General features: G+C 44.1%; 1 protein-coding gene across 1 annotated transcript in view; it reads left to right on the forward strand.

The window, feature by feature from the left end:
* trappc9 (trafficking protein particle complex subunit 9) overlaps positions 1-15,000 on the forward strand; it is a gene marked incomplete in the record, with an annotated part of 254,163 nt that overhangs the window by 31,521 nt on the left and 207,642 nt on the right. Inside the window, 2 exon segments of the mRNA XM_062528708.1 lie at positions 4,685-4,811; positions 7,904-8,049. Coding sequence (XP_062384692.1) covers positions 4,685-4,811; positions 7,904-8,049 — 273 coding nt within the window.

Genomic DNA, 15,000 nt, shown 5'->3' on the forward strand with positions numbered 1-15,000 from the left:
CCTCCCTGTTTTCCCCCTGAAGGCTGAAGCAAAGAGACGGTGTCACACACAGCTTGTTCAATCATTTAGAAACGATCCACAAGCATATCTGTGTCGCACACACATACACACACACACACACACACACACACACACACACACACGCACGCACGCTGCTAGCAGCAGTGGTGAATTTCTAGCTTCCTCTTTAATGTCGTAGAGATCAAATACCAGGGTTGACATTTTGAGCGCCTCCCTTGGATGATGTTTGTTTGGTGCATAATATTTTGGGTTGTAGTTTCACTAGGGGTGAGCCTACCAAAGTATTTGTGTCGGCTCGGCATTTATGGGTTCTCAAATAGATCAAGAGTAAACAGCACGGAACATAGAGCGTCAGATTGGAGCGTGCTAGTGGTACCAATTGTCCAATTAGCAACCAGTGCCAGCACAGTAGCGATATTTTCCGTCAAACAAATAGCTCAATGTTTGAGAAATCATTGTGATTCTTTGGAGATGTTTGAAGATTGTGTGCCTCGATATCATACTGATCAAACACTATATTCCATTAAGTTTAATTTATTAGCCGTTATGCAGTGTTTGATGTTTGTAGTTTTACTGTCCATGCAGCGCAAACTTGGTATTCTGTCCACAGCCCAGTATTTAAAGTGAGATGAGCCTGCTTTGGTCATCTAGATTGAAGAAGGACTCTGTTCATAAGCCATCATTATATGCCATGCATTGACGGACTGCCTATTGCAGGGTTGCTTTTCTTGGGCAGAAAAGGAACTTAAGTCCAGGAAGGATATGAGGCCACTATTTCTGTATATAGTCAAGGGTGTGCTTGTGTCTGAGTGTGTGTGTGTGTGTGTGTGTGTGTGTGTGTGTGAGTGTGTGTGTGGGGGGTATTTGTACAAAAGTATCCTAAGGAAGAAATGAACAAAGCAACAAACAAATAAATATTTACCCTCCTGCAAAAGCCCCAAAGCTATCACTCTTTGTTTGCACTTCAGTGTGATCAAAATTCTAGTCAAATGTATCCATCCCCCTTTCCATTTTTTTTTTAAAGGTTCACTTCCGTGGACATCATTTATTTTCATAACACAGACGCATGCAGGCCGGTGTCATGTTCTTTCTCAGGTTCCCATTAGTAATGTGAAAAGGGGTCGCGCTCTTGCCAAGCTTCGCCGAGGACAGGCGACGTGAGCTTTCAATTGATTGAGGTGTTTTTAATCTAATGGTCCCCAGCCTTATCTCCTCGCCGCTCTGAAAATGACCCTTTTCATGGAAAAAAGAACATTTATTTTTTTCTGTGCAGGGGTGCGTGCTGTGGTTTTTCAACTGGGTTTAAAAAGAGAGGAAAAAAAGGGAGAGAAGGTGAGAGAAATGATAGAATGACATGAGAGAATGAGGAAAGAGAGGGAGAGATGGGGAAGAAAGACAAAGTGTTTTAATGAACGTGTCTGTCTGTGGAGAGTGTCTCTCGTTATTGATCAGCCCCTATGCAGATGTTTTTGTTTTTGTTTGGGTTTTGTTTGGATTTGCAAATTCCGCGTTGCCCACAAAACTTGTAGCGTGGGTCGATTAGAGATTTCTCTGTTGCCTTGGGTGTCAGAAGAAGAACCTGATATGCATCTCATTTGAACAATAATCAAGGAGAAGGAAACCCAGAGGCTCCCCCTAAGCAGCATATTTAAGCCACAACAAAACACGCAAAAAAGGAAAAAAAATAAAAAAGCCTGATTACCTGAAGTAAAGGCACACTGAGGGGTAAAAGTATCAAATGATGAAGTTCATTAGCACCACGCTCGGGCTTTATATAAAAGATGTTTCCTCATAACTTCTTCCTGTAGGTTGACCTTACTTACTACAGCTCTTGCAGAGTATACTCACTTGTGCTTTGAGGTTGAGCTCTCACTTTTGGACCAGCTAGGCTATCACTTTTGGGGTAGCACTGAAAGGAGAAGCAATTGCTAAAAGATTTATTCAAGTTATTCATACTGTATGTGTCTAATGGTTGTGTTTTAGAAACACTGAATAAACAAGCAGGGGGTTGTCACTGCCACATCACCTAAATAACCCCCACCCCTCCATATCTCTGAGTGCCTGTTTCTTTTCACCATCACACCCTTTTTATCCACGCCATCAACCCATTTACCCCCCCCCCCCCCGCACACACACACACACACCACCACACACACACACAATCCCACCCCCCCCAAGCTCTCCGACTCCACTTACTCGTCATCTTCCCCTCCCGCAGTCTCCTTTCTCCTGGATCCAGGGCTGAAGGCTCCTGTGTGGAGCCAGTCCATTAGCCAAGTGCTCCCAGGGGGGGAAGGCCTGTTATATAACCCTTTGCCACCGGCCGCTGTTCATAGCAACAGTGTCTTCATGTGCTGCCACTGAAGACTTTTACAGCCATTTGTTTTTGTTTTTTTCCCCTTTGAAGGCATTCCTCCCAAAAGGCCTCATATGCCTTTTTGTCCCCATTCCTTCGCTGTGAAGGAATAGGCCGTATCTTGTCTTCTAGTAAGCAATAAAGATAATCTAGCCGCTAAGTTCAGCCCACACCTCTGCTTCCCTGTTGTGTGGCAGTGATATGAAAATAAAAGATTGAGAGGTTATTTCGTCTCTATGGCAATAATGCTACTGAAGACTGTGCCCCAAAGCTAGGGACTATGCATAGAATCCAGCCTACTCATACACTGAATTAGTCTTGCTGAAGGGCCCCCTAGACAAGGTTCAGGTATTCAGAATTGGGGAAGTCGACGGAGAGTAGGACTTTGTTGCACCATGCTTATGATTCCTGTTTCTACAGTACAAGGACTCCCCACCACCTCCTTAGGCAATTTCATCAGCAGTGTTGTCATGATTATAGAATTCAATATATCTCATCTGTTGGGGTTTTACTCGGATACGTGCAGGAAGTAGACTTCTTGCAAAATATTGGACTAAACTTGGTAGCTCCAGCCAAGTCACCAGCTACCAGCAACTGTTATTACTGATTCAGACATGTAGTGACAAGAATTGAACAAAATGACCATTTGATACCGGTACCTGTATTGTTTCAAATGTGAAAGGTACTGCAGTAATCAGTAATGATAAGATCTGTGAATTGATGACCTGTTGTCATTAATCTTGTTTCAACTGATTGTATTACCCTTGTGTCCTCCACTAGTACAAGGTACATTTACGATATAAGGGGCTAATTCATTCATTACCATCATTTATTTCTGCCAACTAATAATGAGCATGTCCTGGAATTTGACGTGACACGATGCTTGGCAAAATGTCCTCTCTGACAGCATGTCTAGTGAAATCTGTTGCCTGTGTGTGTGTTTTTTGTTTTTGTTATTATTATTTTCCTCTGAGATGGGCATTGATTCTGTATTTGCGCTGTGGCATCTGATAGTCGTCCTTCAGCTCCTCGGGATTGAAGGACTCTCTTTAGCCATGCAGTGTCTCGTCCCAATCGAATGCATCGACTTTCTTGGGGATCATTTGAAATTAGGAGTGGCAGTTTGAAGTCGCTCTCTATCTTTTGCTGTCTCCTCCTCTCTTCACCTCTCTCTTCCTCTCTCCTCCTCTCTCCTCCTCTCTTCATCCACAGGTTTTAGCTGTGCGTAAACATTCAGGAGGAATTTTGGACGGCTTAAACTTTTCCTTTCATCACACTGCGTCACTGTAGCATTTCTTTTGAGCTGAATTGCAGTTCTTTTTACTTAAATCACCTCATGGTGCCTGGTTTTTTTTTATGTGTTTTTTTTTTCTTCCTGTGATCAAATCAGATCAGCCAATCATATTAGAAGGTGCTGCATGGTAGACCCTAGGTGATGGTTGTCTGTGTGTGTTTCTCTCTATTTTCACTTTCTTTCTCTCTCTCTCTCTCTCTCTCTCTCTCTCTCTCCCCCCTCTCTCCCTCTCTGCCCTGTCTTTCCCCCCAGAAGCTAAAAGGTATAAGTCAGGAAGATAAGTTTGTTATGCAAGAGGTGGGTGGGTGGTGGGGGAATGAGCCTGTGAGTGATGACACAGCTGAGGCCATAAACACTCTTTTATAGATCCGGCCGTAAAGCACCGGGGCAGGTTCCTCACCTGAAGGCCCGGCCCAGAAACTGCTCCCCTCACCGGCCAAACGCTAGACGCTGATCTACGAGCACGGGGCCTTGTTAAATTTACACCACACACACCCCCCAAGTTATTAACCTTCCTGGTTGGTGCTGTCAGTCAACTTTTATTTGTTTGTCGAATCTTGGAGGAGGTCTTGTTGTAATGTCTGCAATATTCATATCATTACGGACATTAAGGCCATTTTTTTTGGCATATAAAGGCAGAGGCTTCTCTTGAGAAAAGGCGTTTGTTTTTAAAGTGTTTACCAATGGCGTCCCACCTCTGATCTTACTTCAGGGATGACATAAATCACACAGGATGTGTTCTAAAGGTGGTCTGTAATCAAAGAATATACACGTAATTTCCCCACTATTAGCCGCGGCTTATACATTGATTTTGCAAAATTTCTTCCACTATGAGGTTAATACAGGGGGGCCAGTTAATATGGCGTTAATATGGTTTTGTTTCTTTTAACTTGCATAAAATACTGTCCTGCGGCTTATACACAATGCGGCTTATATGCAGGAAATTACGGTACTGTATGTATATATCATTTTTTCCTGATCTTTTCTCTTCTGTCTCATTTTTCCACCCACAGAAAAGAAAGAAGTGACCCAGAGTCTGGAGAACTACACCTCCAAGTGCCCAGGCGGGATGGAGGTGATCACTCTGCCCGATGGCATGAAGCTGCTCCCGGTGCCCTTCACCAAGCTGCCCATCGTTAGGTCTGTTGGCCCTGACGATAGCCATGACTTCCCATAGTCATTGCTTTTGAACGAATATGTTCGCTGTTAATACACACACAGTAGGGCTGGTTTCATGTACATGGATTAAGCCCTGGATTAAGTTCTAGACTAATTGAAAGCCTCAATGAAAATCTCCATTTTTAGTCTAGGTCTAGGCTTGATAAATCAGATATAGGAAGCTGGCTGAGAGTGTTTTCTGGTGAGGACTACAGACATACTGTAAGTCTCTGATAGAAAGAAGCTGGGCATACATGTAGAGGAGGTGGTAAGTTTTATGTGTTAAAACTGAAGTGGATACTCTTAAAACGCTTATGAAAAAAGCGGAGTTCATTTGAATTATTGTTGAAATTACAAGAGCAAAGATTTGTTTACATTTTCAGTAGATGTCTACTGTAATAATGTACACTACCATCCTGATCTCATATTTGAGACAAATCTATTTCTGAGCAGTAATCGCACTCTTCACTGAAGTGTCTATTTTTGTGTATCATTATGTGTTTTCATTTAAAGTAAAATTCATGATGTTTTTCTCCTGTTCTGTGTGCTAAACCCTTTGTGTGATGAAGGGAGGTGATAATGATTTGCTCATAATTGGAAAGCTTTGCTATTAGCCTGGAGTGCATATAAAGCACAGAGAACTGTCAAACGCTAATGCCTTTTCATAAAGATTGGGTAGGATGATTAGCGGCTAATTCATGAAAAAAAAACCATGAACATTTTTGGGTTCCTCCAAGATGCCAAACCAGAAAGAAAACATTCGTCCACCTGTGTCAGACATTAGGAGGAGGATATGTATGAGCACTGGGATTAAAAAACGACAAACAAACAAAAAGAAATAAACTCAAGGCTAAACAACATTTTTTTGTTAGTTTATTTTTGAGGGAATTCATGTGTATGAGCCTCATGTGGTGATGTGTTGTTGCTAAAGCAAATTAGGGTGCCCAGGTGGACTTATCAGCTGCAACATATTCAGTTCAGTGCTCAGTCAACAGTGCAGTGTTATTAAAAAAAATTAAATAAATTGGGGTGTTTTTATTTTACAAATTTAGAGAGAATGGAAATAAATCCCCATTGGCTTTGAGCGCAATTAAATTTGTTTTGAAGTGTATAATGGGAATCTTTGTTAAAGATTTGTGTGTCTAAAAAACGTATAAAAGGCTTATAGTGGTTGACTTCAAGCCTCAGTTTCCAGTGCAGGGACGGCACAGAGCACAATGTCTGTCCTACTTGCCCCTTGGTCCTGCTCCCTCTGACTCAGCCCGCCTTACTATTGTGTGTGTGTGTGTGTGTGTGTGTTTTTGCTCTCTCTCTCTCTGTCTGTCTCTCTCTCTCTCTCTCTCTCTCTCTCTCTCTCTGTCTCTGTCCACCCCTCTGTTGCTGCCTCATCAGCAACTCTGCTGCTGTAGTCTAACCTGCTGCTGCTGCTGCTGCTGCCGTCATTGTCTGGCTGGCCAAAATGTCTAATCAGTGGCCCTCCCACACCAGCAGTGCTCCTCCAGGCCTCTCTCGGCTGTGTGGGAGCCAAGAGGCTGAGTGCTTTTGTTGCTCGGTCACTGCACTGCAGTTTAGGGATGTACTGTATTTTGGGGCTTGTTTTAGTGCAATAAAGAACTAGGGTGAAATAAATGCCATCGTGTTATCAGAACATCGTCGAGCGCAGAGAGAGCAAAGATCCATTTACCGACCGAGCTCCATTTACAGAGATTTTGGCATGATTATTGCTCCAAATCGATCAAATCTCGTCAGTTGAATCAAGTTGAAGGAGATTATAATCCTAATCAACCCAGGGCCCACCTGGTTAGGTGCAGGTAGATTGCAGGAACAAACTTTAAAATGGCAATAATAAGAACACTCTACCGCACATTATTGACTTTACTCTTTGACTTTGACTTTGATTTTATTCAGAGCGAATGTATGCGTTTCGCATGCAGCCCCCTCAAGTTTGCTCAGAGAGTACATTCTTATTGAGGACTCTGAAGAAGTTACCCCAGCTGTTACTGGGCTTTTTGACCACACTAAGCACTTTGATAATAATGCTTAGCAGTTGGAAATTCCATCCTGCAGGTAAAAGAATGTGATATATTGATTGACATCTTAATCCCAGTGCCTATTTTATATATATACAGTGAGGAGCACATGTATTTGATACCATGCTAAAACAGGAATATAAAATCATCATTTGACAATTGATCTTAATGCCTTAATTAAAAAAAAAAATAGTAAAAATCAAACCGCCAAGGACACCAATTTTCTTTGTGATTGAAGAATGTATCGTAAATAGATAAATGTTTTCCTTAAATGCTAGGGGAAGGAATTATTTGACCCCCTATGTAACCCTATGGGAATTTAACACATAGGGTTAACATAGGGGCAGGCAGATTTTTATTTTTAAAGGCCAGCTATTTCATGGATCTAGGATATTATGCATCCCCATAAATTTCCCTTGGCCTTTGGAATTAAAATAGCCCCACATCATCACATATCCTTGACCATAGCTAGAGATTGGCATGGTGCTTTTTCCAGTTGGCCTATTAGCCTGTTGATTTGCATTGAGCTCAATGAGCATCAAACAGGCTAATAGGCCTACTGGAAAAAGCACCATGCCAATCTTTAGCTATGGTGAAAGGTATGCAATGATGTGGGGCTATTTTAATTCCAACGGCCAAGGGAACTTTATCAGGATGCATAATATCCTGAATCCATGAAATAGCTGGCCTTAAAAAATAAAAATCTGCCTGCCCCTATGTTAACCCTATGTGTTAAATTCCCATAGGGTTACATTGGGGGTCAAATACTTCCTTCCCCCTAGCATTCAGGAAGAACATTTATTTCTTTACGAAACATTCTTCAATCACAAAGAAAATTGGGGTGCTTAGCGGTTTTATTTTTACTATTTTTTTTAATTAAGACATTAAGATCAATTGTCAATTGATGATTTTATATTCCTCTTTTTAGGCAACTTTAGCATGGTATCAAATAAATTTTCTCCTCACTATATATATATATATATATATATATATTAACATTTCATTTCACTGCTAAACATCCTGTCCCCGTCTGTGCTCTTTCAGGTCTGTGAAGCTGCTGAACCTGCCGGTGAGCCTGCGGCCCCACAAGGTGAAGGCGCTACTGGGCCAAAGCCTGTCCAGCAAGAGCCCTTTCATCTACTCGCCCATCGCCATGCACAACCGCGGAGACGAGCGCAACAAGAAGATCGGTAGGTGGACACGGCCTATGACCTGTGTGATGTCGCCGTTGTGAAGCATTGTAATGTTACTCGTATGAAAAGGATAATTGGAGAAAACAATTCATGGCTACCTTTATCACTTACGTTTACTGCTGCTTCCAGTAGATACTGTAGGGCACTCAATGGTCTTTGACACCATTCACATCCAAACTTCAATGGTTGACTTGAACACAGCACTCACAAAGCCAGTTCTGGCTTGCTGCAATAGTTCTGAACAAAGACCGTTTGACACATTTCACCAGTGCCTGGAGTGCCACTTCACCCTCATGAACAATGCTCGACTCTTGAACTTGAACTCGACTTGATCTCGCTGCCTATATATATTCCGTAGAGTCCTCTCCCGTCCCTCCCTCAAAGGCAGCTTTGGCCTCACATTCCCTCTGTCACATAGAGGGGCCTCACTTGCCCCACTACAAGGAGGAAAAGGGCCCCGGGTGCCTCGCCATTGAGATTCAGGAGTCACAACAACACAAGGTTATTGCCTCATCTGCCTCCAAAACATGAATACATCTGACGGGGTCTTATCACAGTGGTTAAAGGTAACTGCCATGGTGCATTCATTGCACATAAAGGAAATGCGTAGGATTGCGCAGAGAAAAAGTACGAAGATGTTTATTCATATATTTCCTCTACTCTTATTTTATTCATTCAGTCGATCATCTACAGTCAATTTTTCTTTGATTTAGCGAGCCTGAGCACGCTCTGGTAGTGCTGTGATTGAGCTGCGGTTTTGCATATGGGAGCTCTCAGACACACAAGGGTCTCTCTGGGACTTGTTCGGGAGCCAAATTTCCTCTAATCTCATTGGACTTGGAGGGCCCTCCAAGCCTGGCAGTGCCCGGGCCGGAGCGGAACGTGACAGATGGCCTTCTCGGAGTCGGCGCGTGTTCGCCCCGGCTTCGTGTAGAGGAATGAGTGCGAGCGGCATATGAACTCGCCGCGCTTCAACTTCTCGCTCCCTCGTGCCAAGTCAAACTGGCATTCGCCACAACGGCGAGGCCGCTAATAGATTCATTTTTCTAACCTGATTGAGGCTGGTTGGTATTCTGCCACTCCGCTCAAAATTATGTTGGCCCCTGCCTAATATGAAGTCCACGTACACACAGTTGAACATACTTGCTATCATTTATTTGTTTACTTTGTTTTTCTGGCTTTTTCACCCAACGGCCACAGCGTGACACAACATAATGTTTGTACATGGAAATCAGTTTTTTGGTGCACTTTCAAAAAAATAGGGAATAGAGTGATGTTTCTGCTATGCCTAACAGTTCTCTTATACTGTTTGTTTTGAGAAATCTCAGGCCTTTAAGTAACACCGCAGACCTTTTATGTAATCTCTGCTTGTATAATTTTTAATTATATAATTAGAATAACATTCATTTCCCTTTGCATTCACCCACTGATGCAGGCCTTCCCCTTATTTACATACTGGCCTGCCATTGTGAGCTGTCAAAGTGAAATACAATAAGACGTCACTGCTCTTTGATTCATCCGAGCAATATTGCCTCTTCCGCCCTGCAAGATGGACCATTGTGTCTGAAGCCGCAAAACAAACAAGTCTGGAGCAGTCTGGGGAAAATGAGAGGGAATATCTATTAAGCGGAGCGATTGAGACCGTAATATTTTCAATTATTCAGAGGGAGTTTTTATTTTATTGTGATATCGGCTGCCTTCCACCCACAATACCACACACACACACACACACACACACACACACACACACACACACACACACACACACACACACAGTCACACACATATACACACATAATCACACAGCCACATACTCACACATGCACACATACACACCCAAACACATATATTCCTTCTACGGCCTTCTCTTTTCTTGACTCTCCAGCTAAAGGAGGCTCGTTATCTCCTCCACCTCCTCTCTTTTCTCTCTCTCTCTCTCTCTCTCTCTCTCTCTCTCTCTATCTTTCTCTCTCCATGAATTTCTGGATTAATCTCCGTGCGATGATGTATTCCCCGGGTGCTGTGGCGTGCGGTGGGATTTGTCATTCCGCCGGCAGGCGGTGGGGTTTCGGCGGTGAGGGTGAGGACTGCCGGCTGGCCCCAAGGCTGCCTGCCGGTGAGTCACTCCCGCTCCCACTCGCTGACACAAAATCTTTCCGGCCAATGAGGGATGGCGCTTCCCCGTCGCCCGGCGACGTCCATTTGAATATTTTATGTGTGTCTGCGCGACGTGCCACTGTCAAGGAGTGCTCTAAATTTGGGAACCAGGAGTGTTTGCTGCCAAAAGTTAACGAGGGACAGGGTAAACACGTTGTGTGATTTAGTGTGTGTGTGTGTGTGTGTGTGAGTGTATGTGTGTGTTTCACAGGGAGTTCGAGTCAGTTTGAGTTGATGGGCGGTGAACTGTTCATTCTGAGACAGCCTACAGTTGGCGGTATAGTTCATCCTCAGCATAATTCACTTATCATGCAATATCCCATCCATAAAGGACACTTTCGTCTAGACACATCGTCATGAATAATACGGATGGGTGCCTCTACTTTCTGAAGTTAAATCAGGACATTTATAACTATTTATATCTATTTCAGAACTAGTTAAAGAGCAAACTGACAATACTCATGCATCACGTAGCCATTGCAGATCCAGAATGCAGATCTGTACATTAGGTGAGTGCCTTCATATAGATGCACTCCATTCCAGCTCGGTCTACATTCCAAGAAAAGCTGCGGCTCTGGAACTGGATCTGTCTGTCCCGACCTTTTGTCCATCCCCACACCTTCATCCTAGCAGACACAACCTGAGCCTAACTGACTGAGTATACCCTGTCGCCCCCCCTACACACACACACACACACACACACACACACACACACACACACACACACACACACACACATGCTTGTTCAAGGAAGCACACTGTGTATGTGTGTGCGTGTGTTTGTGTGTGTGTGTGTGTGTTTGCGTGTGTGTGTGTGCGCGTGTGAGTGTGTGTGTGTGTTTCGGTGCTAATCTGAGCTCTGCGTGTGCATGCATTAGCACGGCGTGTGTGCCAGCCTTAGTGTGTTCTCAGTGCATTAGTGTGGCAGAGCTGTGGCGACACATACAGTATGTTGAGGTGTCAGTAGCAATATGTAGTGGAAGGTGTGGCAATTAGCGCTCTTGTGTGTGTGTGTCTCTCTCTCTCTCACTCCTTCTGTCGTGCTCTCTCACCAATCGTACCTGGATGTGGTGGATGATTATGGTGTGTAAGCTAATATGGTGCGTCTGCTCATTTTTGTGTTTGTTTGCAATATGTAAATGGGTGCAGCAGAGCTGGTGCAACCTCTATTGTATGCCAAGGTGTAGTATCTGCACTTTTCTACACCTTTCTCTTCCATAATTTGTAATCTCCAACCAAAAAAATCCTTGCTCAGGGTGCAGAGACTGCAACAAGCAGCCCCCCCCCCCCCCCCTGTGCACTTAGCTGTGACGGAGACTTCTCCTGAAGCCCAGCCCAGCCCAGCCGGGGTGTTTAAAGTAGTCCCTGCCGTGCGGGGTCTGCGGCAGCGGTGCCTTTTGATGGCACACAGGCGGAAAGGCCCGTGCCGGCGCGGCGTACTCTGGTGATGGCTGAGGCGTGGCCAGAAAGCCCCACGCTGTGTCGGTGTGTGAACACACCGTGCATCCCCAGGCATTTTTAATGGTTACAGTGACGCCTCTCGCTTTTTCCTCTGATAAAGACTTTTGCTCTCTCTCTCTCTCTCTCTCTCTGTCTCTCTGCATTCCTGTCTCTCGCTCACACATGCACACATGCACACTCTCTCTGTCTGTCTCTCTTTTCTCTCTCTGTTTTTAAGTCACACTGCCCCTCTTCAATCTTTATTTTTTCGAATAAAAACGTATTAGCTTCTTGCTTTTAGTTGCCTGTTGCCAAAGCCATGCAACCAGGAGAATACACACATACTGTATTTTCTCCGTGCCCGGTCCCTCTGTCATATTCTATAAAGCTGATTGATGCGCCGCCATAAAAGGCCGGGGTGTGTAATGGGAGATTGTTTTTCCTATAATTGCCTTGAGACTCTGTAGCAACTGCCAAGTCCACCCCGATCCATTTGCGCCTCACCGGATAAGTCGAGAGATAGCTGTTTCAGCTGTGTAAGCACTTGGCTAGACACTTGCACTCACACACACACACACTCACACACACACAGACGCTCACACTTGCGCGCACACACACACACCCACACTCACACGCACACACACACACACACACACACACACACACACACACACACACACACACACACACACACGCACACACACACACACACAGGCATGCCAACCCACACCACTATGCTACATACACACACGGTGGGACAGTGAAAGAGGGAGAGATGGAAGATGCCAAGTACTTAATGTAGATTCTGACATTTCTTCAATTAAGTTCCAGACACTTCTCTGTGGTAAGTTACAGTACATGGAGTTTCCCCCTAAAAAGATCTGGAGGTGTGAAATATTACTCCCTAAGTTTTCAAAACTGTCAAATGTTCTCAGCAGCACAGCAAGCCGAAAGCAAATCACTGTACTTCTCACCAGTAAGAGGTGTCTGTGTCGCCTCGTGGAGAGGCTTGGCCAATTTCTCTCTGCTTCTGGAGGTTTGATATCTAACGAGGGGTAATGGGAGAGGAAATCCCCCTCTCATGATGCTGTTGTCACCAGGTCTGCTCGTCAGTCTCCCTCATCTCTCTTCCCCTCTTACACACACACACACACACACACACACACACACACACACACACCAACACACACACATGCATAGAGACACACACACACACACACACACACACACACACACATGCATATTGACACAGATACACACACACACACACACACACACACACACACACACACATGCATGTTGACACAGACACACACACAGATATCCCAAAATCCCTCACACTGAAGGCACAAGTCATTCTCTGTGTTTTGTGACGGCCCTGAAGCTGTTCCTAGGCCCTGTGCCCAACCACTGCAGCAGAAGCACAGCACAAATCCACACATTACCTGTGGCAGGAAAGCCCCGGCTTGTTTCTCTCATTTGGACTTAGTCGTTTGGCCATTTATCTCCTCAGCCACCAGGAGGTGGATTTCACTGTGATGGAGAAGAATATCATATTTTAAAATATCTAAATCACAGGACTGGAGGAATGGAGCCGAGGCATTTTAGTGAAAATTAACTTCACCAGCAATGAAGTCACTGATGTGTTGATGTTGAAAAAGTTAATCTGAGGACAGAGTCATGTTTTAGGAACTTTTGAAACAAAAAAGCAACATCTAAGTGACAGTGCTGATGATATGGTATCGGCCCATTGGATTAGTTACTGTTAATTACTTCAACTAATGAGAAGGGGATGGGGGGGGGGGATTTGGAAAGTGCTTGTGTGTCCAGACCTTGGACATTTCATTGATTAGGTTTGCATACGTTGTGTTTCATATCATGGGGAAAATTTGGTATTGAACCACAGCATTCCACCCTCTCTTAGCAGTGACGTGGGAGTCACCACACACTGGCTGAAAGCCACAATAGACCCGACAGATGGGGGAGAAGTCTGTTTTGGGCAGCACGTCACAATTTCATCTCCAAAACGCTTCCTAAAGTGGCCTCACGCTGCATCATTTCACAGCGCTTTATATTCATCAATCAGCCGCAATCAAATTTTTACAGAGCCCTTTAACGGCTGAGTTATTGTGGATGCCTGAAAGTGTATCGTGCTGCCTGTTAAAACTCAAAATGAGCTTCGCAGAATTCTTTAGGAAGAAAGCATCCAAATGGTTTTGTCTCCCACATAAACAACAGTAAGCAATAATAGTTAAATCCTAATTGAGAGGATTTTTTAAACCTTCTTGTGCATCCTCTTGTTGAATAACAAATAGTTGTGCTCTCAGGCAACAGTCCTATCGAAACGGTTAGCCCTTGTGGTGAGATACAGTACAAGTGATAGGACAATGTGTAAACTGGAGTGTCGCCTGGGAAGTGGGGTTATTTTGTGCTGCTTGAGTACAAAGCAAGCTCCTAGTTGTGTCTAGCTCTAGCAGAAAGCAAGTTTTTACACAACTCTAGACAGGCAGGCAGACAGACAGACAGAAAGAGCCTCTACCATTGAAACCGACACAAAGGTACAAGCCATTTCCTGTGTTTTGTGATGGCCCTGAAGCTTACTTGCCCTGTGCCCGACCACTGCAGCAGAACAGAAGAACAGCACAAATCCATTTGCACACATTACCTGTGGCAGAGAGCCCTGGCTTGTTTTTCCCCATGATGCTTTGGGCTTTGCTTGATTGGCCATTTTCCTCCTCAGCCTTCAGGAGGTGGATTTCGCTGAAGCTGCTCAGTGATTTTGAGGTTTATGAGTGAGAAATGCTATTAAGCAACTGTTCTGGGATCTTCTAGCTTCCAGGAAGGAAGAATAGTTTTAAGAAATAATCCTCTCGAAACGGTTAGCCTGTGTGATGAGATTCAAATGATGGGACAATGTGTAAATTGGAGTGTCGCCTGTGAGAAGGGTTATTTCGAGAAGTGCTGCTGGTGAGTACAGAGCGAGTTCCTAGCTGTGTCTAGCTGAAAGCCAGTTTTTACAGAGCTCTATTTATAGAGACCAGAAATGTCTCTTTTTTTTTTCTCCCCCTCCACACAACTTGTTTCAAGAAAAAGGCCAGAACATCCACAACCCCCTGGAACTTGTGTTGATTTAGTTTTCTGCCGTCTGAGAGAAAGAAAGTTTATAAAGAGAGAACAGTAGCTCTGAGTTTAACACCATCCACATTTTGGTCAAAAACAAGCACTAAAAATAAGTGCTTTTTAATGCCGTGTGAATTAAATTTTAAATTAGTGCAAACAACCAGTTTCCTTTTAGTTTAAATAAATGTTATTACACAGTGTGATGTTAGGAACACAGGTTCAGACATTATG

Source organism: Sardina pilchardus, chromosome 24 (assembly GCF_963854185.1).
Source record: "Sardina pilchardus chromosome 24, fSarPil1.1, whole genome shotgun sequence".
Taxonomy (NCBI): domain Eukaryota; kingdom Metazoa; phylum Chordata; class Actinopteri; order Clupeiformes; family Clupeidae; genus Sardina; species Sardina pilchardus.